Source organism: Ambystoma mexicanum, chromosome 3p, assembly GCF_040938575.1.
Source record: "Ambystoma mexicanum isolate Mex_15411 chromosome 3p, UKY_AmexF1_1, whole genome shotgun sequence".
Taxonomy (NCBI): Eukaryota; Metazoa; Chordata; class Amphibia; order Caudata; family Ambystomatidae; genus Ambystoma; species Ambystoma mexicanum.
In genome coordinates, this window is record NC_090925.1 from 683,022,300 (window position 1) to 683,044,753 (window position 22,454).

At 46.2% G+C, this 22,454-nt stretch overlaps 1 protein-coding gene across 2 annotated transcripts in view; it reads left to right on the forward strand.

Moving 5' to 3' along the window:
- The window catches only part of TSPAN17 (tetraspanin 17), a 141,714-nt gene that overhangs the window by 105,001 nt on the left and 14,259 nt on the right, over nt 1-22,454 (forward strand). For both annotated transcript variants that reach the window (XM_069651479.1, XM_069651480.1), the window contains exons 6-8: nt 1,871-1,996; nt 21,372-21,419; nt 22,335-22,451. In XM_069651479.1, the coding sequence (XP_069507580.1) occupies nt 1,871-1,996; nt 21,372-21,419; nt 22,335-22,451 (291 nt within the window). The remainder of the gene's footprint in view (nt 1-1,870; nt 1,997-21,371; nt 21,420-22,334; nt 22,452-22,454) is intronic.

The following is a 22,454-nucleotide window of genomic DNA, read 5'->3' on the forward strand; positions in this document are numbered from 1 at the left end:
CTGCTGTAGGACCCTGCTCGTTACAAAGGGGCTTGCCCCGCCCCTTTCCTTTGTTTGCCCTTTCGCAGGCCTTGGGGTGCTTTTGGCGCCGTTCCACCCCCGTACCCTCTCCTTACCCAGGGGGAGGGGAAAAGGTTAGAGGAGGACCCTGCAGCGGTTACCATGCTGCCTCCTCCATTTTTCTTTGTCCTTTCCGTCGTCGGCAGCAGAATTCTATTTCCTTTTTTAAAATCAAAACACAGCATTAGCACCCTTGTATGAGCTGCACATGCGCTAAGGTGTGAGGGAGGAGATGGTCCGGGATGTGGGGCGCCGGCCAGCAGCACTCCAGCTGCTCGGAACACAGGCTTATGACAGTGAATATAGCCCACGTTCCAAGCTTCCTGATTGGCTAGAGCCCTCTTCCAGGGTACTAATCAGCAATAAGGCCTTTGCATTTCTGTGCCCCATTAACATCAATGTCTTTGCACATGCATTTTTTACATGGTGACACAGAACCTTTTAGTAATCAGACTAGAAATGTAGTTTGCTGTGCCTGCTCTTTGATCACAGGGATGTTCACTTTGCCCATGGGGATGGAAATACGGTAAACGTTTCGAAACTGGGTGGCATTCTTGTACTGCCCATGCTGCTGCTTACACCCTCCTCCTCCTGCCCTCTGGTTCTTCTTCCTTTTATATATTTAACGGCCAGACCTGATTTAAGTAAAATCTTCAAGCTCCAAACCTGTGTGGCATCCTACCTCCACCATGCCAGCCACAGTCCCCATCACCTCCACAGCCTGAATTGCCTGTAATTCTTCAATGCCCCCTACCGACCACAATTACCGCTACTAAGGGGAAGGTGTGAGCTTGAAGATGTTCATACCCATCCCGTCACCACTTGTTGGCTGGTGGTGTTCTTCTGATGCAATGTACAATGTTAATCAACATTTTCACTTTATCCCATGTTAACCTCTATTTCATATGTTCGCCAATCTTTTACTCCTTTCATAACTTGTTTCTTTACACCCTTCTTCGTGCTCTGTTTCCATTGTTTCGCTGTTGCCCATTTATCATCCTGTGACCCCACTCTGCCTCTCCCCTCGCGCTGCACAATGCACTCCTATGCCACCTGCATTTCTGTCCACAATATACACCCTTCTCTTCACTGTTCGCTCTGCTCTTCTCACCCAACACCCATCTCTTCCCCCCCCCCTGCACTCCTTCCCTCACCTCTCCTCACCCATATCTCTCTGCTCATCTTCTGCCCGTCTCCCTGCTCCTCAAAATGTGAAATGTCTCCCAAACCTGTGGCCTTCCTCTCACTATGCCCCCATCTCTTCTTGTGTGGACTTCTCACCATATGGCCGTCACACTGTGCTTTTCTCCTAATCCTGTACTGCTTGTTCCTGGGCTCGTCTCTGTGCTCACATCTCCTTAATGTTTATCCATCTCCTCATGTCACCCCTCTCCTCACTCTGCACTCCCCTTCACCCTATTGTCATGTCCTGCTATGTGGCAACACCTAATCACCCTTCTCCCTTTTTATTGCTTTGAGTCCCTCTTCCATCTCTGCGCTCTTCTGCCTGCCTGCACCCTACTCCTCTCCTTGTGCCTAACTCGCCTCTGCTCACCCTTGCGTCCTCATCATTTTATTTATCCCCACACTGTGTTCCTCACCTTGCTCTGTGTCCACGTCCCTTCCCTGTTCTCCTTCCCCACCACTGTGGCCTTTCACTGCTCCCCACCCCCACCATTCTCTTCACTTCTCCTCTTACTCTCTGCACCACTCTCAACTCTGCATACCTCTTCCACTCTGCTACGTATCCCTGCACCTCTCTCTTCCTGCTCGTCTCTGAATGCTGTGTGTCAAACCCGTTCCCCCTCAGTGGTCCTGCTGCGGCGCCCATGGGCCTAACGACTGGAACCTCAATATCTACTTCAACTGCACCGACTGGAACCCAAGTCGCGAGCGATGTGGAGTGCCCTTCTCTTGCTGCGTCAAGGATCCTGCGGTGAGTTGCTGTGGGTAGAATGTGGTGACGTTGGGCTGCATTGACTGCATTGGGGTGGTTTCTGTAAAGCCTGGCACTGCAGTGGTTATGTCGTTTGCGCTCTGTGTGTAGACCCCACCCTTCCCCCCTCCTTATGAAGAGTTCTCTATTTGTTCTCAATTTTGACTGATTGTTTTGTGATACAGCATTGCTGATGATTGCCTGTACTGAAATTGCTTCATTTCCTTATATATGTATTGCTTTGTCCCACTTGCAATCTTGGCAAGACAAGAGATCTGCTTGGAGATGCCTCCATTTTGGCATGTGAAATGCATGCTGGGAGTGCTGCTCCGGAAGGGTCCGAGTGCAATAGATACTCTAGCCCAGCATTGTTCTTGGTCCATCCGGGAAGAGGTGTAGCCAGGATTGTCTTAACAAGTGGGGCGGAAGCTAATGTAGTTGGGCCCACCGCAGTGACATTAACATTTGTAAGTGCCCACACAGTGCTGCTGAGTGAACATCTACACATTTTGGGTGGGACCTTGCCCCTCAGGCCCTTCCCTGGCTATGCCTCTGCTTCCGGGTAATTGGAAAAGATTTCCTCATGTAAGTGCTTCAAATGAAAGACCACCTCCCCATTTTCAATAATTGTGAAGGGCACTGTCACCCCTATCAGATGCCACGATCCCAAGCATTGAAGCAATATGCAAACATGTTCCACCTTTGTTTTTCCTATCTATGGACTTGGGGAAACCACTACCTCGTCCTCTCCTCATTCTAAATGTTTCGTAATTTTACAACAAACAATAGGGCGGCATTGTGGGTATGTCCCATTGTAGTTCCCCTTTTTTCGACAGCCTGACCCGGAGAGCTACATCATGGTTAGAGGAAATCCTGTATGGGCCCTCCTTTTCATGGCTCTGGTATGGAACCTATATGATTCAATTCGCAGTGAGGGTTATTCAAATGTTCCATCTCGTTCACTCACTCTGTACCAAGAAGAGAGTTGGCCAAGTGTAAAATTGAATATGGATTTTAAATACCAATACAGTACCACACACAGGGCCTCATTCCGAGGCTGGCGCTATCCATGGAGTAAATAGCACCATGGTAAGCAACCATGGAGCTATTTACTCCATGGAAATCCGGCATGGTGAATGGAGTAATTACCGGTCCATTCCAAGGTTGGAGGGACCGGTAATTCCCCATTCACCATACCGGTTCCCCATCCCCATTCCTGCCCCCATAGGGCTCAATGGGAATGGGGAAGGAGTAAATTACGGCACCGTAAATTACGGTGCCGTAATTTACTCCAAGGTCCCTTTGCGGGTTGGATTTTTAACGCCTGCTAAAAGCAGGCGTTAAATGCCAACCCGCAAAAGGGAACTCGGAATATGGTGGTAAGTGTTAACGGTCACCGTTGCCATTAACGGTGACCGTTAACCCTTACCTCCAGCCTCGGAATGAGGCCCACAGTCTTTGTCTGCACGCATCATCGGACAAGTTCAGACCGAACATCAACCCCAGTATCTTCAACCAACTTTAATCTCTTCTACAACAGTTGGTGCCCAGACTGGGATCAGTGTTCTGTGACTACCACCTTGCCACATTTCCTCTGTCGTTGATCTGTTTTGTCAGAGAGTAAGACTAATTAGTCGCAGTAGAAAATGCCACAATCGCCAACCTGCACTAGGCAAACGCCCTCAACACCTGCCTGCGGAAACGAGACCTATCCCCTGTAGAAGGAATGAGATGCGTGCACTGGACTGCAGAGCTGTGAGGTACGAGCGAGGTCAGTGTGTTGTCCAGAAATGGTGCGTATGATGGAGGCACGGGGGCAGATGCTTGGTGCGAGATTGAAATGGATACAAAGGGAAAAAAAGCCTTATTTTGTTTTTTGGGGGAGGGTGGCTTGACACTGAGAGTTCAATATGGAGTCAACATATTTATACCTAGAATGTTGGTGCTGTTGCGTCAGTGAAAGATGTGCATGGGGTCAGATATCTGTGCTGATTTGATTTACACGGCCTGGCCGCAGCCTGGCCTATGCAGGAACACGATAAGTGTCGGCGCCATTGGCACATATTGAATAATTATTTCTGCAGGGAGGCCCCTTTTGTGGACACATTTCTGCACTATTTTGACAGTGTGAAATAGCCCCTCGTAGGTTGCTTCAGGAGAAGGGTGAGATGTTCTACACCATTACACCAACTTTTATTTCATTTCCATCTGAGCGTATCGGGCAGCGTGCGCCACCATTTTCCTCTCTGCCAGGCAGCACCAACTGCTGTATTTGTTGTGGTATCCTATTTCTATATCTACGTTTTAAGTCGCACTGTTTTTTTTCAAAAACGCCTCCTTTTAAATTTAAGAAAGTTCACCTTTAAGACATGAGGCCTTCCACCTAGTGATAACATTTGGGAGCATAGATGACATTTTGTAACAGATTAGTGTAAAAGCATCCACTCTCTAACGACATTTGTCACATTTTACAGACAGCAGTGGTGGCAAGAAAACAGTTAGTGACATCCTTGTTAACGGATTTAATTGAATTATAATAATAATTGAATTATATTAATGATAATAATTATTATGGCTCACATGTCTTTTTTGTAGTTGAGCTTATGAGCTGCCAAGAGCAGAGCTTTCCCTTCTGAATGTGAACGTATGGGTTTGTGCACAAACTGTACCCATAATTCACTGTGCTAAACCATCTTGTGCTCCTATGGACCCTTTTGCTCCACAAATGGCGAAAGACCATCACTTACCTTCATCACTCTGAGCACTTTAACCTCTCTCCCCTCTGGACTCTTCCCTGCCTCCTTCAAATCTGCAACTGTTTTACTCCAATTGAAGAAACCCTCTGCTGAACCAAACATCGGCCAGTTTCTCTCCTTCCCCATTATTCAAAAGTACATGAGCGGGGGGGCCTTTAAGTAGATCAGTAAGTACCTTGAGGATAATGGCTTGGAGATCCACTTTGATCTAGCTTCTGTAGTAAGCACTCCACCAAGACTGCACACATGCATGTCTGCAACTTTCTCTCTAACGCTCACCACTCTGCACTCTCTTCTATACTAATCCTTTTGGAACTTTCTACCACTTCCAACACTGTCAACCACTCCCCTCTCCTCCTGACTCTCTAAGACATTGGGTTTCATAAATCTGCTCTTGCCTGGATCACCACCTACCTAGAAGATCGACCCTTTGAAATCTCTTGTACTCAGACTGCTGACCCCATGCCTCTCCCTGTCAGAATCCCTCAAGGATCAGTTCTTGAACCTCTGCCCTTCACTCTATAAACCTCTGTCCTAGGAAGACTTATCTCATCCTTTGGCTTTCACTATGCCTTTTTCCTGAAGACCATTAAATATGTTTCTACTTCATCCCAGCCATCTCCAAACGGATTACAAACTGTCTCACTGCAATGTGTCACTGGATGGCCCTTTGCTACCTCAGGCTGAACTCTTCAAAAAACCAGAGTCATCTTTCTCTCAGCATCCAACGCCATCCCTCCCCTCTCCTATCTCCTTCCCGCCTGGCTCTCTTGATCGCTCAAACAAGGCTCGCAATCTAGGGTTCCTTTTTTATAGCAACCTATGACTGCAGCAATTTATCACTGCCTCACCAGCTCATATTAACCTTTCATCATTTGGAAAATTCACCCTTTGCTTACTTACATATATAAACTCTAATCTCCACTCTTGAGCTCAGTAAACATGACTACTGTTCAAGCCTGCTGCTTGGCCTTTCTCTATTCTCCTTCCTCCCTCTAGAAAAAGTCCTCCATGTTGTTACGCACACTCAGTACAGCCTACCCTGATCCTCCCTCAAATCTACCTACCAACAACAAACTGTTTGGCGCTCTATGCACTACCATTCTCTTTTCAAGTCCCTTTTCCATCCTACAAAATTATCAATGGTCTTGCTCCTCAGTACCTCCCCCCTACCCTCTCCCCATCCTCCCTACTTCCTCTCACTACTTCCTCCATTGACAATTAATAATGTAATTTTGTATATTTAAAATAAATATTAATAGCAACGCCTCCACCATCTGTAAATTGGCATCCCTGTTCTTCAAATAAATACATATACAAACTGAGCATTTATCATGCAGCAGAAAGGTGTCCTGGAAGCCAAATCCCCTTTGCCGAGTGCGGAAGTCGCTACTATTTCGAGCGCAAACATTTTGGTTTCCCATCTGCGTGTATTTTGATCTCAGCCTTTCCTATGTCTTGAGAAAAAAACAGTAGAAATTAACTTCCCAAGTCTCCGACTCCCAGGATTTTATTAAGCTGTGTTATAAATAATGAATCATACTCTATTCGCTACTTTAGCCCATGCCCCATGCCAACCCCCTATAGCTCCCATCCTGTAGTGCTAAAGCAGTAAGCAGGGTACATTGACACGGGACTGCTGATCACAGCCCATCCCAACACTCTGTATCTCCCTGCCTCTAGTGCTAAAGCTGTAACCAGGGTCCATTGACACGGGACTGCTGATCACAGCCCATCCCAACACTCTGTATCTCCCTGCCTCTAGTGCTAAAGCTGTAACCAGGGTCCATTGACACGGGACTGCTGATCACAGCCCATCCCAACACTCTGTATCTCCCAGCCTCTAGTGCTAAAGCTGTAACCAGGGTCCATTGACACGGGACTGCTGATCACCCCCCATCCCAACACTCTGTATCTCCTTGCCTCTAGTGCTAAAGCTGTAACCAGGGTCCATTGACACGGGACTGCTGATCACCCCCCATCCCAACACTCTGTAGCTCCCTGCCTCTAGTGCTAAAGCAGTAAGCAGGGTACATTGACACGGGACTGCTGATCACAGCCCATCCCAACACTCTGTAGCTCCCAGTCTGTAGTACTAAAGCTGTGACCTGGATCCATCGACATGGGACTTTTGATGCGGCTTGAACCCCCCCCTTGGACAAGCATTGGACTTGGTGAATGTTCTTAAGTCCCACAGCCGGGTACACAGCATTGACATGTGAGGATTGACCTGTCCAAAATAGGGGCTGCTCAGTAGCTTTTTAACCACTGATGCACACTCATACTAATGCAAGGTTCAGTAAATTGTACTGTAAATTACTATGCAGCCGTATGTTTGCGTGGCTTGTTATTCAAAAGTCAAATGTAAATTATGGTATCGCTGGGTAGCAGGGCGATCATAAGTTGTCTTCTCTGTGTTGTTGTGGGAATCATTTATATCTTCAAAGCGCCCTGACCATTCTTATACTTGACCATTCTTTTAAATGTATCCAGAGGTGCTGCAGGCCAGGAATATTGGGCACGGGGAGTGGTGTGTGCAGACGGGTGGGTGTCGGCACTGCTATAGGAAGCGTGCCCAGGTCACTAAATCGGAACCAACGTTATCTAGCTCTTGCTTGGGGCACTGGTACAAAGGTGCCTGCCCGTGTGGAGGATGGAGGTGAGGGAGTGTTAGCAGAGCACCTTTGGACTATCTGAAACCCCTCCAACCCAGGACCCAGTTCCCCCTTGCAGGAAGCTCACTTTAAGGCCAGCCCCCCCCCCCTAGACATGCGCACAAAAGCAAACAAGGTCTGTCATCTTGATGATGTTTCGAATTTGTAACAATTGATTTTCAAATAAGGAAAGCGCAGTCTTGCATTGCTGTGTTGTACTTGGGGCATTGCTGCGTTGTCATCTCACAGCATATTTTTACCAGCTTCCTCATCAGCTTTGCTGAATAACCAATCCTCCAGATAAGATTTTGAAGTGGGAGTATTTTACTCCCTACTTTTGAAAGTTGGGAGTAAAATGATTTTTTTAGGGAGTAAAAACCTGACTCCTGCCCCCAATGGGGGGTATTGTATAAACGGGTAAAAATATGTTCAACTGTGAGACAGAAATATTTTTGTGAAAAATACTTCTTTGCACCAAGTTATTCATGCACATTAAAAGATAAATGTGCCCTCTTCTGTAATAATAGCATTTTTTGTTCCTGTTGCAGTACATGAACTACTGGTCCAAACACATCCAAGGATCCGTTTGCCTGAAAGCAGGGCCATAATCTTGTGTCCATTTCCCATTTCTTATTGGGAGTATTTGTACTCCCTATTTGTGTTTTACGGGAGTATTCGCCTATTTTTAGGGAGTAAAAGTGGCCGATACACCCCTTACCTGTAGGGCTGTGAATAACAGTGTTTTTCTCCTTCCAACCACCCTCTGGCAGTCCCTGCATGCTGATGCCGCAGCAGATCCTACCGGCCGCCATCTTGTTTTTTTCTCCAGAGTCTCCCTAGTTTGTGATCAGCTCCCTCCATGTGGTCAGGCTGAGCTCTGAATCCTTCCGTGGTTGCTACCACGTTCATCGCTTTGGAAAGGCTCCAGTACTGGATAGCCGGGCCCGCTTCTGTATCCCAGTTTTCACAATGCCATGTGGGTATCCAAGAATGCAGATCTCATTAAATGGTGCTTAATTAAATAGAAACATAATTGCATGGTGACAAACGTAATAGAAAACAGAACATTCCAATCGGAAATAAAACCTGTTTGTTTTCCTGGCGGCTGAAAGCGACTGGTTTCTGGGTAATACATGTGCATAAAAAAGGCAGCACCTGATTATGTTCCTTATTAATAGTCAAATACCAGAAAGGATACAAAATAAGCAGAAGGAAAACAAAATAACACCTCTTCATTGACACCGTGTTGTTCCTGTAAGTGCACTGTGTGTGCCGGTGTACAGTCTGTGGGAAAGAAACCCCCTACACGCCGCCAGAATTTGCTGGAGTTTGCCCTTTTACACAGGAATGGAGGTCATGCACCTGCACCACAGTGCACAGCCACAACTGTGCCTGCTTCCGGGCTACAAGGGCCCTTTAGCATACAGGCCACCTGGTTTTATGTGGGCACATTCGTTTGGTTGGGATTCACCAAGGGGTCAGTGCCCGCGCTGTGAGGGCTGTTTAAAGAGGAGCTGTGAACAAACGGCTGCATTGCCAAATCAGTCTATGCAGGTTTCATAAGCCAGGTTAGTGCCTGTGTGGGCTGAAAGGGGTTAGTGTGCCAATGTTAGGATAGGGTCCCAGCGTGTGCCCTGGCGGGGGTGACAACTGGAGTGGCACGCTCTGATCATAGCTTTTTCGTTAGGCTCTTTCACACTAGTGAAGTTGCTTTAAGTTATGCTATGTGAATAGGTTTTTGTACTGTGCCATTCGCCACCATAATGGTTTTACAGCCCGGGGTTTGTACGGAAAGCTGTGTTTTGTCCCCCCCGCCAGTGGTTAACTAGACCTTGGTCTGCTGGAGGAAAGGGAGAGGGAACGAGGTGAGGGGGAGAATGAGGATTAGGTTAGTCACATGGATGAACCGTTGGAACAGCCTTCTTATTTCACTCCCATGCATCTTTGCCAGCTCGGTGTGACGGAGACAACCCCTCCCAACCATAGACCTATCGCAAGAGCGAAGCCGGCGGTAGAGCTTGAGAAAATGACAGATGTACACACAACTGGGGAATGTGTCATTTCAAATGCACAGACATGTGTAATGCAAAGCATGCAAAGACAATGGGCCTCATTATAAGGTTGGAGGTAGCCTTGCTGGTATCTGTACTTGTATCCTATATTATGTTACAGGGATTACAAGTGCACAGCACTGCCGTTTGCATGCTCTCTACGTTCTCTGACAGATCCTAACGAGAGTGGGCCGAGTTTGGTTCATGGAGAGTAGGAAATGTATCTTTGTCGATCCATGCGGTTCAGAAGCACCCAGGTACTGTGTGTGGTTGTGTTTCCTCAGGGTCTATCCCAAGGCTGTACCGATATGCGTGTCCAGATGCGAGCCACCTGTGCCCGTGGTGCTAGAGTGTATTGGCCAGGGCTGTGGTAGGCGAATTAGTTGTAGAGAGATGGACATCTGATGTCTGTAAATTAGGGATTTTACATCGCTGTGTACAAATGACATATCTGGTCTGTGTTTGGTGTGTTTGTGGTGAGGAACAGCGCCTAGATGCCTCTGGGTTATGAGCGCTTTATAAATGGCAAAATAAATAAAAAAAATACAGAACAGAGTGCTACGCTGGGGCCAACAATTTATATCATGGGCAAACACTCCAGGATGGAAGAGAGAAAAACAGAGCGGGCTAACACTTAAACTAGGCCAAACAATGAATACAGAGTGGCAACGATTAAACTAGGATAAATAGTTTCAATTAAGGGAACTCATGTATAATAATGAGTCAGGCTCCATGTAAGTGTAGGGGGGCACCCATTTTATGAGTAATACTCAATGGAAGTATCTGAGGCCATTCATTGGGCACTCTGAGACTGCTGCATTGGTGGTCTGGGGCAGTATAAAAGCCTATGACCATAACATAACATGCAGAAATGAGCCAGTTTCTGTGGACGTGTATGAGGCCACCCGTCCTGTAACGAGTGAGCTTCCATGGTGGGAATGTAATGTGAATTGGTCTACGTTAGTTCCCTTCTGCCATGTTTGTTGGGCTCGCAGAACGTGGCTCTGTAAGCAAAGAGGGAGTCGGGGATATTTGTGCGATGACTAGAGAGGCAGATGTGATACCGGTGGTGTTGCGGGGTGCGGGTTCGAAGTACCCGGGGCCTGATTGGCGTGCTGCTTTTCAGTTTTACAGAGACACTTGGGAGTATGGTATCTGAAGGGGAGAGGCCAAGAGAGACTGCAATGCTTTGAGTCTGGTTCGCTTCTGACGTGGGGAAGCGTGATAAGACTGGAGGGGAGAGCTTAGACAGGGTTTCATTACTATTGATGTGCTAATGGCTAGGCCTGTAGACGGCGTCTCTGGGGAAGTTATGTTGTAATGTAAGTTGGAAAGAGATCTTTGAGGAGAGTCAGTCAGGGGAAGAAGCGGGGTGTATGCCTAACGAGGCAGAAGAACTTGGGGTCCTCGCTCCTTGACGATCACTGCCCTTTTTCAGACACTTCCTGTTTCACTTTGTCACATTGCTGCTGTCAATCATCTCTCTTTCTCTCTCTTTCTCTCTCTTTCTCCCTTTCTCTCTCTTTCTCTTTCTTGGGAAGCTGTACATTTCTGAAACTACTGTGTGTTACAAATGTTTGCCCAATTGTGGTTTTAAAATGCCCCTACCCACTATTTAAGATGCAAATCTAAAACATTGTGGGTATAACCAAGCAACCCTTTATTTGTCCCTGTAATGCAGCCTGCCGCAATGACTCAACTAGATCATGTGTGCTTTCAAATGAACCTCTTTCCTAACATTTTTTGTGGGATAAATACACCTTAAAAAGCAGCAGCATGTCACAGGGGAAGAGTGAAAGAGACAGCCAGACATGTCTCTCACGTGACCTTCTTTATTTAGACTAAAGTAGTTTCTTTTTGCTGTGCGCCACTATATTCACCCATTGTAAATTCAGTTAAAAGATATGTCCATCTTATATCAACTTTTCAATGTCGGATGATTGACCATGCGGGAGAGAGGCCGTGGGATTTATCAGCGCGGGGGAGAAACTGCCAGGGTGCAAGCCGTGCAGGGCAATGGACACCGGGGGTGGTTTGTAGGACTCCAGGAGCGACTCAAGGTGGGTGGCGGATACACAAACAATGGCTGCGGGGTGAGAGGATAGTGGGAGTGTGTGACACAGGCTACTCGCACTATGGCAAAGGCCGGGGACGAGGGTGCACTGTGCCGACAGAATTACAGACACGATCGGTAGGGAGAGAGGGAGTGGTGGCCAGCAGAGCACCCGGTGTCAGTGGAAAGGTGCACCTTTAGTGATGCGATGTGGGGGTTGGTGCCAAACAATCACCAGCCAGGCATTGTGGTGGAGCAAGGCACGTGCTGCAACTGATAACATTTCCAGAGTGGATGAGAGTTTGGAGTTGAGGTGCTCTAACTTTCCAAAGTATGCCCTGTGGGAAAGACTAGATTTTCTGGGCAGGTTCGACCCACAACTCGGTATTCTCGCAGGATTTTGAGTGTCAAAATTGTAATCAGATGGTGGGGCCTCAATCCCCACTGCGAGACTTGTGACGAGGCCGAGGCCCGCCATCCAATTGCGAGGCCTGAGACTCGAGAGGGGAGTTTGACCAATCAGATGTCTGGAGCCATTCTAAGGTGGGTTCAAGAGCCATTAATAGACATGGCTTGCTTCCTGCTTCCCATGTAAGTTTTGTTTGTCTGTCCAATTAATAGTAAATAAGACAGGCCCACAAATGTTGGTTTTAGATGAGTTTTGGAGTGTCCTGGATGAGTATGCTAGTTTTTCTTGGTCCCTCTAGTATCCATGTTCACATGTTTGTGTGAGTTATTTAGTCTCCCTCTCTAATCCCCCACTTTTCATCTTTCAGAGAGCAGGTTAAAAGCTTCCCATGCCCGTGGACGATTAGAGCTAAGATGAGGTATCTGTCCATACTGTATTCTTTCAAGTGTTCAGGATGCTGGCTTTCCCTACAGGGCATTATGGCAGGAATAATGCAATGGATTCCAGCAAGAAGCAAAGCAGTGACCAATGTTAGGTAGAACTGACCTTGGCTTGTCTGAAGCAGGTAGGCCAGCCCCATGAACAAAGATGGCCACATCTGTATCTTTATATAGCACTTTGCACCAAACACTGTCTCGATTACTGGGCGCATCACCCCGGAGCAACGCCATGACTGTATCCTGAAAAATCGGAATACTGCCACCAACTAAGTTCCCTTAAACAGGGAGCCAGGAAAGATTACTCCTACGTGGACAATTAGAATCATGGCCTAAACCCACCCACCAGAAGTCTCATGGGATACATGTCATGAATTGCTACCTTACCAGACTCTAAAGGTCAGAGCCTGAAGGGTAAACACACAGGTAATTGGGTGGTGCATCAGCCCTTTTATGGTGTATGCAGAAGGAGGGTATCACGTTAATTGTATTGCTTTTGCCGTTGCCACCACCAGGAATCATTTTATCTTATTCACCTCTGGGTCATTGCATGCCAGAGGTTTTGAAAACCTCCCAAACCTGTCTTTTTCCTTAGGAATAAATGTGAGACTCTGTGAGTTAGGCTGAATTGCCTTTGGAGCATTCCTTAAACCCGCCACCTTTGCACAAGAGCCGAAGAAGGACATACAAGATACATCTGCATATGCCTGGAGGCAGCAGACTGGGTCTTAATTTTAAGGGAGGACAAGGGTGTTTGTCCCCCCCCCCAACTTTTGGGGCACACCATTTTGTCCCACTCCTTTGGCAGGGGCCCCTTTCATTTGGATGTCATGCCCCCCCCCAACATTTTCAGCAAAGTTACTCCACTGCCCGAAAGCTTCCATTGCCGGGGAAGTGAGGGTCCTTGACTGTCTCTAGTGGTGGGTCCCTTCCGCAAGGTACTCATAATTTGAAGAGAAGAGCAATTTCAACCTTGACGAGCACCCACATGAATGCGCCAGTATAGGTCCAGGGACAACACAGGCCCCAATCCCCACTGCCTTATCTAGCAGCCAAGGATGTAGGCAATAAGAAAAAACAAGTTCTCCACCCATCGATTAATAGGGTCTCCAGTCTTCAAAAAGTGCGAGAATATATTTTTACCAACATTCAGCCTGTGAGAAAGTCTCCTGCACTGATCCATACCACAAGAAAAATACTTGACTGCCACTGGGACATAGGCAACACACAAACACCATGGCGATACACACGACATAGAATCATTGTCGTAGGAGCCTCGCTGCAGCTAGTACATGGCCGGAAAGCCGACAGCCTTTTCCCTTCACCAGCCACACCACTTACCTCTGCTCTGAAGCGACACCAGTCCAAGGGGACAACAATTGACTGTGCTGCTGCTTGACAGAGCAGAGGAAGTGTGGCTCTTCTGGATCCCCTCCGCACAACTTTCAGCACGAGTGTTTCCCCACAGAAGTGTCCAAAAACCACCTGATCTATAGACTGGAGCAAAGCTGCTGAGCCACTTGAAGTGGCTTGGGTCATCACTGCCACCAAGGTCCAGGCATAGCTCACCTTGCATGAAGGTCTTGTTCCTCCTAACCACGTTGGTGGTACTTGACACTTTTGAGGCCTACTTTTCTTCTCACTATTGACCACAGGTCTTGCTTGTGTGATTTTTGTCTGCTTCAACTAGTTGCAATTTTTTAACTCGGAAGTCAGTTTTAATAATTTTAATGCATTATCTTTTCTATAACTCACACACATTTGGCACATGCTTTTTCAAACTGAGAGGAATACTTCAGAGAGTCCCGTCTTTCTTTTATCTTACAGGTGCTCCGATAATGTGTTGTAGCTCTATTCCCTTACTCCTGTGTTCTAGCACCTTTAAGCGTCCCTTGTGCTAGATGGAATTACAAATGAAGATCACAGACCAAATAGCCGGACAGACTCCAAAAATATGGCAAAACACTACTTTATTCTCAGTTCATAAAGTAGGGTGACGTGATAAAACACTACTTTATTCTCAGTTCATAAAATAGGGTGACGTGACAAACATCGGACTGATGCATGCACACTCACAACTAGCCCTGATTATGCAAAGGTCTTATACCCCAATGTGCGTCATCTGTGACATCATACCTCGTGGCAAAATACAAAACCTATTGAGGGGAGGGATTGTTAAGGGAACATATCTACTTATAGAACATATAATTGGCTACCCCTTACCTGTAGAACACACCTTGAACTACCTCTAAATATGTATACTACTGATTATAATGGACAAACTTTCAGTGGATTGGTCTATACCACATAGTATGTTAGGTTGCCTCTCAACCCCGCTGATTGGTTGGCATTCCGACCCGATCAGTGAAATTAAACATAGGTGTTTGATTTCCGTCAGACCGCTCTCCGTTTTCCCAATTAGTCCATCACCTCTTATCGGTAGGCCGTAAACCAAAGTCTTGCTTTTGTAGTTTACCTTGTTGACTGGTCACTGGTCTGGAAAATTCAAGGGAGTGTAAGCACACCACTATCTTTGCCTGAGGCTTAATGAATAGCCCTTGTTCTCTTCTTCGAAATCATGTGTTAGCCGACATGAATTTGTCAATTTCGACCTTCTATTTTCTGCTATTTCATTTCATTTGGCTGGGGGCACTTGCTCCTCTTGTCCTCTAGAGACTTGCTCACTCTATCTCATATGGACTTTGTACACTTAGTGACCAACCGATGACTCTTGCAGATGTTTTCTTCTTCAATGAAGAGGAATTTCCCACATTCAGAGGAGCTGAGCTGATCCACGTAACTCCCTTTGTGCTCTGTGCTTATTCCTTCAAATAGCATCCTTATTCTGGACCAACCTTGACTCGTCGTCGGCTCTGCACACGGAGCTGTTCTCCCATGTCTCCTGATTCTACAGCCTTAGTCTGTCTCTGAGGTAGCTTGGTTAAATCATACACAAATCGGCATCCATGTTCCTATCATGGCCTTCCTAGCTACGTTATATATACCTTTGTAGCAAGCTTATATATGCCTCGTCTATCTTGCATTACTGTGTATTTACAGTTATTGATCAGTAAGTAACTTCATCTTCTTTGTAGTCATGATTACTTTAACTTTTAGGTACGTGTCTCTCTTAGTGCTTCAGTTACATTGTTACTCTTAAGAATTTTCATATTGTTTCAACATAGGTTCATATCTTCTTTATGACATCACTTCACGGTCGTCAAGTTTCACTTAACGCTGCATAGTGGCCAGTGGTGCGTGCGTGCATTCTTCTATGCGGAATCTCTCCACTGGCTCAACGTGAGGGTATATTCTGTATGGCTGTCTGAGTCCCTAGTGTCTCTCATACACTCGATGCAGTACGGGAACAACACAGGGGATCCCATTTAGTACTCTTCTCTGACTATTCCAATATGACGGTGTTGAGGGGGCAGGAACTAGAGAGAAAGCCTTTACGTGCTCCTCTACACTCCCCTCCCCTAGTCCAGGCACATGGTCAGTAAGGTCATACCCGCGCACAGTTAGACCATGATTACCTTTTAATCTTATCCTTTTTGGCATGTGTAGTAAATCCATATGTCCCTGGTGACAGATGTTTTTACCTTGTTTAAGGGTGTTTGTCTGTGCACCCCTCATAGGTTCTTTGCTATTGAAAAGCATCAGGCATGCTGTAATGTTATTATGCCTGGCTGTACCTGTCCATGCCACCGGATAAACACCATTTACTGTGGGCCTGTTTTGTTTTTTTATCATGTCTGGGCATCTGTGTGCATGCTCATTTGTAACGACCATGAGTCTAATGAAGAGCCTGAAACCAGGCCTACTCAAGTAAACTGAGACTTCAACATTCCAGCAGATTTACAGTGGGACTGGTGTGGGATTAAAGTAAAAAGAAATGTGCTCAGGGCTGTGCATTCACATTACATATAAAAGGAGCGTTTTCCTTCTGCCCCATCTTTCAGATGTGCTGGCGGAGGAAAGTTGAGAGAGAGTGTGTGTGATAAATGCAAGCAACCCTGAATACTAAAGCATAGTAGGAGTGGCACATCATTTAGATGCCATTCTTGCCCTGATGAAGGCCGGAGCATTATTTAGCCTGATTGTATGGCTAACTATAACTGGCTGAAACACGTGTCGAAGGAGAATTAAAGAAATACACATCAATTATAATTAGCTTGAGGAGGTTGTCAACAGTTTGAGGATTCTAGAGTGTTGTTCTGGTTATTATACTGGATGTGCTATTATAACCAGGAAGTTGTGTGTGATAAAAGGAATGAATGTGTATGTGTTGGATATGCATGTATTCAGTAGAATACATTGAGGCGTTAGGAGATATTAAATGCAGTTTTGTAGATGTATGAATTGTCAATGTCAACGGTTTAAAAAAAAAAGAACAAGTAATCATTGAATCATTTTTGAAAAATCTAAATTTGTGAAGACATTCATTTAGGTATGTCTACAATTGGTCTTGATTAATGTTGTGTTTAAATATGCATACACCATTGGACATCCAAGACCTATAAGTGAAGCCTGACGAGAGCAGAGTGCCGTCATGAAGAGAAGACACAAAGACGCACCTAAACCATATGAGAATAGCAGAAGACTAAAGATGCATCTGAAGTAACAAGAGAAACATGTAATCAAATACGAATAAATCATGCGCACCAAAGAAATAAGCGAGAAGAGACAAAGTGAATGTTCATACACAAAAACGCAAGGTAGATAAGACATATTGAAGCTTGCTGCAGGAGAAAATGTAATGCGACTAAAGGGACCATGATGAAAAGATGGACTCCAGACTCATGTTGAAACCAATCAAGTTACCTCAGAGACGGACCAGGGCAGCAGAGTCGGGAGATGCTGGAAAAACAGCTTTGTGTGAGGAACAAAGAATATATCTATTGCCCTTGGATCAAGGATGCTACATCAAGGAATAATTGCAAGGCACAGAGGGAGTCAAGAGGATAAGCCATGTACGTAAGACATATTTCTCTTAGAATAAGAAAAGAAGAAAACATCTGCAAGTGCCAAGTAGTGCACAATCAAAGACATAGAAATCGTATGTGAATTAGTGCAGCCAGTCTCCAGAGGCCAAGAGGAGTAATGACTCTCAGGCTAATTGAATTAAATAACACTAAATAAAAGGTCGAAATGGACCAAATCATGGTCTCCCCAAACATGATTCAGAATGTGAAAACAAAGCCTATTCACTAAGCGCGAGACGAAGATAGTGGTGTACATATACTCCCTTGAAAGTCCCACAGCAGAGAACAGTCCGCAAGGTCAACTGCAAAGAAGAAGCCTTGGATTGGGGTCTGACCGATGAGAGATGGACTAATTGGGCAAGTGGGTAGTAGACGGATGCTGTTCTCTACACCTGAGTTTTGTTTTGCGTACATGATGCTAACCATCTGAAAGTCCCAGGTTGGAAGAGAATGCCAACCAATCAGAAAGGTCTATGCAGCAGTGTTGTTTACAATGTTCTAGAAGCCAATCTGCTGCAGTTATTCTAGTATAATCTGCATTATACGATTATATGTATTTATAGGTGATTTAAGGTGTGCCTACCTGATAACGACACTAACATTTATATGATATATAGGTGCATATGTTCCCTCAACCAATCCCTCCCTTCAATAGGTTGTACAGTTTGCCACATAGAATGATGTCATAGCCGATGCATTTTGATGCATATTGAGGTATAAAGCGTTTATATAAGCAGTTTGTTGTTGTGAGTGTGTGGACTACGAACCGTTGTTCGCCAGATTGCCCTACTTTATTGAGCTGATAATGAAGTAGTACTTTGCCATATTCTTTGAGGCTGTCCGGTTATTTGGGTCTGAGATCATTATTGGTATTTCCAACTGGCACTTGAAGCGCTCCAGGTGCTACTGCACACTGTCATTGTCCATCTTGGTGATGCAGGAAAATGGCCATCTGCTAAACCTCTAGGAAGCTGGAAGTTGACAACTCTGTAGCAAATTATAGCAATCATAATGACTAGCAAAATGTGTAATTGGGTACTAAAAGAGACTTAAGCTTTCACCACTTCCTTTCGCTAAAGTCAGTGTGGCACAGCTGGGCATGAAGATGTGCTCACCTTTTCCAGACTTGCTTTGTGCCATCTTTGGAGAAGTCTCAATGCCAAGCTGAGAAGAGTTGCTTTGTCCTTTCTGGACTAAATATCCACCCCTCGGGCTGTGCAAGGTCTAATCGTCCTTTGAGGACCAAGTCCAACTTGTTGGGAGAAGCCCATATGCCCCAAAACATGCGAAACAAACAGTGCAGTTATAATATGCATGCTTCGGCGTAAGGAGAACATAAGGAGCCTCCTCAATCATTAGGCAATTCTGTCTCGCCCCAGAAAAAGCACCTCTGGGCTCAATTTCTATCTACCTGTTTTGCCCCTAGAAACTAGTGGCAAGACATGAATGTAGGAATTGAGCCCAGAGCTGCTTTTTCTGGCACTTCACCAGCAGGTACAAGAGGTACCAGATTTAGTCATGTATTGTCCTGGGGACCTTCAATTTGGGGACAATCCCTAAAAATGGACTACGTGCGTGAGACTCGACAGGGGGAGCTGCAAAGACTTGAAGCACTGTCTCCATCTGTCCCCACTAGTGCTGTCCAGGACCACACACACTCTAGGATCTGCCAGTCTTGATAGATGTATTTTACCATCCTAGAGAACAGCATCCTTCAGAATGATAGTCTTTGTTTTGTATATTCGTCACACTGGATCAGTGTCTAGGGCATTATTTTCGCCGGGAAAAGAGAACGATGGTGGTCACATGTGTGGTGTGGCTTGTATGTTATATTTGTATTCACATTTTGAATATGGGTTTATACAGCACAAACCTAACTAGGAATCAACAAAGTGCCATGCAAGTTATTTGGGGTTAACACAGGATGCTGGTTACAGTAGCTTGGCTACACGGAAACACCCAAGCTGACTGAAAAAGAATTCCGTATGGACAATTTGGCCGAATTCGGCCACTACAAAAAAATTGAAATCCATTATACTGAACATGAGCAGGGGTTCCGGGGGTGCCCCCTGCTCCACATTCTCAGTATTATGGGCTTCAGGGTTGCAGGGGTTTCCTCCGCTTCCAGGACATTGGAAGCAGGGGACTCAACAAAAAAAAAGACCAAAAAAAAGAAAAAGGCACCATGCAGCGTTAGCTCCGACCCGTGGTGGAGTGATGGAACCAGAAAGGGAGGCACAATCCTTCATCACGACCCAGGATCACTGAACCTGAAGGCATGGCTCCTGCAGCCTTAGAGTTTGGAGGGTATAAGCTGCCGGTGGACTGCAAGGAAGTCCTCTCCAAGACCAGGGCACCGTTGACTCTAAAGTGCTACGGCCATAAGTGGAAGCGCTTTGCTACGTGGTGCCGGTCACAGATTACCCTTCTGAGGGTCACGTCTCCACAGATGCTTCCACACTTGCTGTCCTTGGCAAGAGCTAGACTGGATCACACATCCATCAAGGTGCACATGGCGGCAATCTCCCGCTACACCAGATCTTTGCTGTGGTCCCACAGACTTGTGAAGGTGTTCCTCAAGGGACTTTTTTTTCCGATCTTTCCCGCTGGTGTAGGCTCCCGTCCCGGCATGGGAACTCAATGTAGTTCTAACAAGGCTCATGGGGGCACCTTTCGAACCTATGCATCAAGCCCCACACAAGTTTCTCTCATGGAAAATGGCTTTTCTTGTGGCCATCACCTATGCCAGATGAGTGGGTGAAATCCAGGCCCTATCCTGCAAGCAACCATATCTGACTTTCCACAAATTGAGGGTAGTACTGTGTATACACCCCTCTTTCATGCCGCAGATTCTGCCGGAATTCCACTTAAACAGGCCTTTGGTTTTGCCTGTTATCTTCCCAAAACCTTCATTGCCAGCGGAGAGGGCCTTGCATTCGCTGGACGTTGCTTGTACTCTGAAGTACTACGTGGCATGCACAGAGAGTTTTCGGGAGACTTCTCAATTGTTTGTGAACTTTAGACCTGTGAATCATAGGAAGCCCTTGTCCAAGGCTTCCATCTCAAGATGGCTCTTCGGCTCCATCATGTACAGTCATCGGCTTGTGACCGGTTGCTGCTGGGCCATCCGGGAGCCCACTCCACCAGAGCGATTGCTGCGATGACGGCGTTCCTTTATGGTATGTCTCTGCCTGACATCTGCAACATAGAGGTCCACACATACCCTCACACAATACTGCTGCATTGACAGGGATTCCAGGGAGGAGTCCAGAGTCGGCAAAGCAGTGCTATGCAACCTATTTTCTTGAGTTGAGTCTGTTCCAGGGGCAAGTGTTAATTGCTTCTGTTGAGCCTTGCCACCTCCGGTGGTTGTGTAATGTGTACTGCTGTGTATTCATTATCCATGAGCATGTGAATCCATGCCAGACCCCATGCTGGAGAAGGATTAAATGACGTACCTGTAACCATTGTTCTCCAGCATGGGTCTGGCATGGATTCACATGCAAACCCTCCCTCTGGCCCCTCTATGGCTCTTCTTAGTCATACTGCCACTTTACGTGCTTACCAAATCTGAAGATGGCTGCCAGAGTTGGGGCTTGGGGAGAGGACTGTCATTGGATGGGGGCAGTATGACCCATTGGACAGTGATTGGTTTAGACGAGAAATACAGTTTTATAGTGAAAGTTAAACTGTTTTTTCTTTTACTGAGGATTCCCAGTCTGACGACGGGGAATATTAATGAGCATGTGAATCCATGCCAGGCCCGTGCTGGAGAACGATAGTTACAGGTAAATAGCTTAAACCTTATACTCGTACTTCTACTGCACCTTTAAGCTTGGGAATGCCTGCACCCTCATGGGCTCAGAGTGTCGGGACACTGGAATAAGGCAATGAGGATGTGGGGCACTTCTCTTCTTATCCTATGGCTCTCTATAGGGTGTGTCTGAAGTCAGTGGGTGAAGGTGATGATGAGGGAGTATGGTGGCCTAAAACATCGCACTATTGAAGCCTTTTCTTTCTTGCTCCGCAGGATGATGTGCTGAACACTCAGTGTGGATATGATGTCCGACTCAAGCAGGTGAGTTAGCTCACACTTTGGACAATGGATGGTCAATGCTGTTTTCTGGGACCCTTAGTGTGTGGTGTTGCTAAGAGGAAGAATACTGAAACAGTTGAGACAAGCACTCTCATTCCAGACCCCCCACTAGTACAACTGCCTTTCAATCTGCCTCTTTTTCAGATTCCCCTTTCTTTGCTTTTCGTCCAATCAGTGTCTTTGTGTCAGCCCTACTGGCTGTTTGAGAGTGTTGATAGATTGTCCGGTACATGCAGCATGAATGTGCGGCTCAGGCAAATGTTGGGTACATAAGAGGGATTGTTTCATGAGTGTCAGCTGATGCTGAAACGTGGGTGTATGAGGATCGCCTGTGGGTGTCTCTGTGTCAACAATGTAAGAGTAACTGGTACTTATAAATAGTGTAAATTAAGTACCTATACTTTGTAACTGTGGCTCACCACTGTCCTGTGCCTTGCAACTATATTATTAAAGTTACAACTCAGTGGTCCCTCTCGTCTTCCCTCCACTGCTACTTTCTTTCCTCAAGCTCCTCATTGCTCCCTTCTTTCTGCACTCCTCTTACCAACTATGATCCTTTACACTTTTTCACTCTGCCCATTCCATTGATCCTTCATCTTTTGGACTTGCCACTGTTACTCTCCGCCCCCTCCTATTAGGGATTGTGTCCCCACTGTTGCCTTTCTCCATTGAGCTTTATTCTTTGAGGGACACCTCCTTTACACTCTATTCACCTGTACGGTTCCTTGCCCTTGACGCTCCATTTCACCTCACCTTTGGGACTCTCATATTTTTCACTCGGTCCTCAGCATCTTTTTTCTAGCCTCTCTCAACCTTTTTACTCTGCCCCCATCATGTTTTTGTTTTCGTCTCCACCTCTCCCGCTCTTCTAATGGCTTACGTTTTTCCCCTCAACAGGAGCTGGAGCAACAGGGGTACATTTACACCAAGGGCTGCGTGGGGCAGTTTGAGAAGTGGCTGCAAGATAATTTAATCGTGGTGGCCGGAATCTTTGTGGGCGTTGCGCTGCTCCAGGTA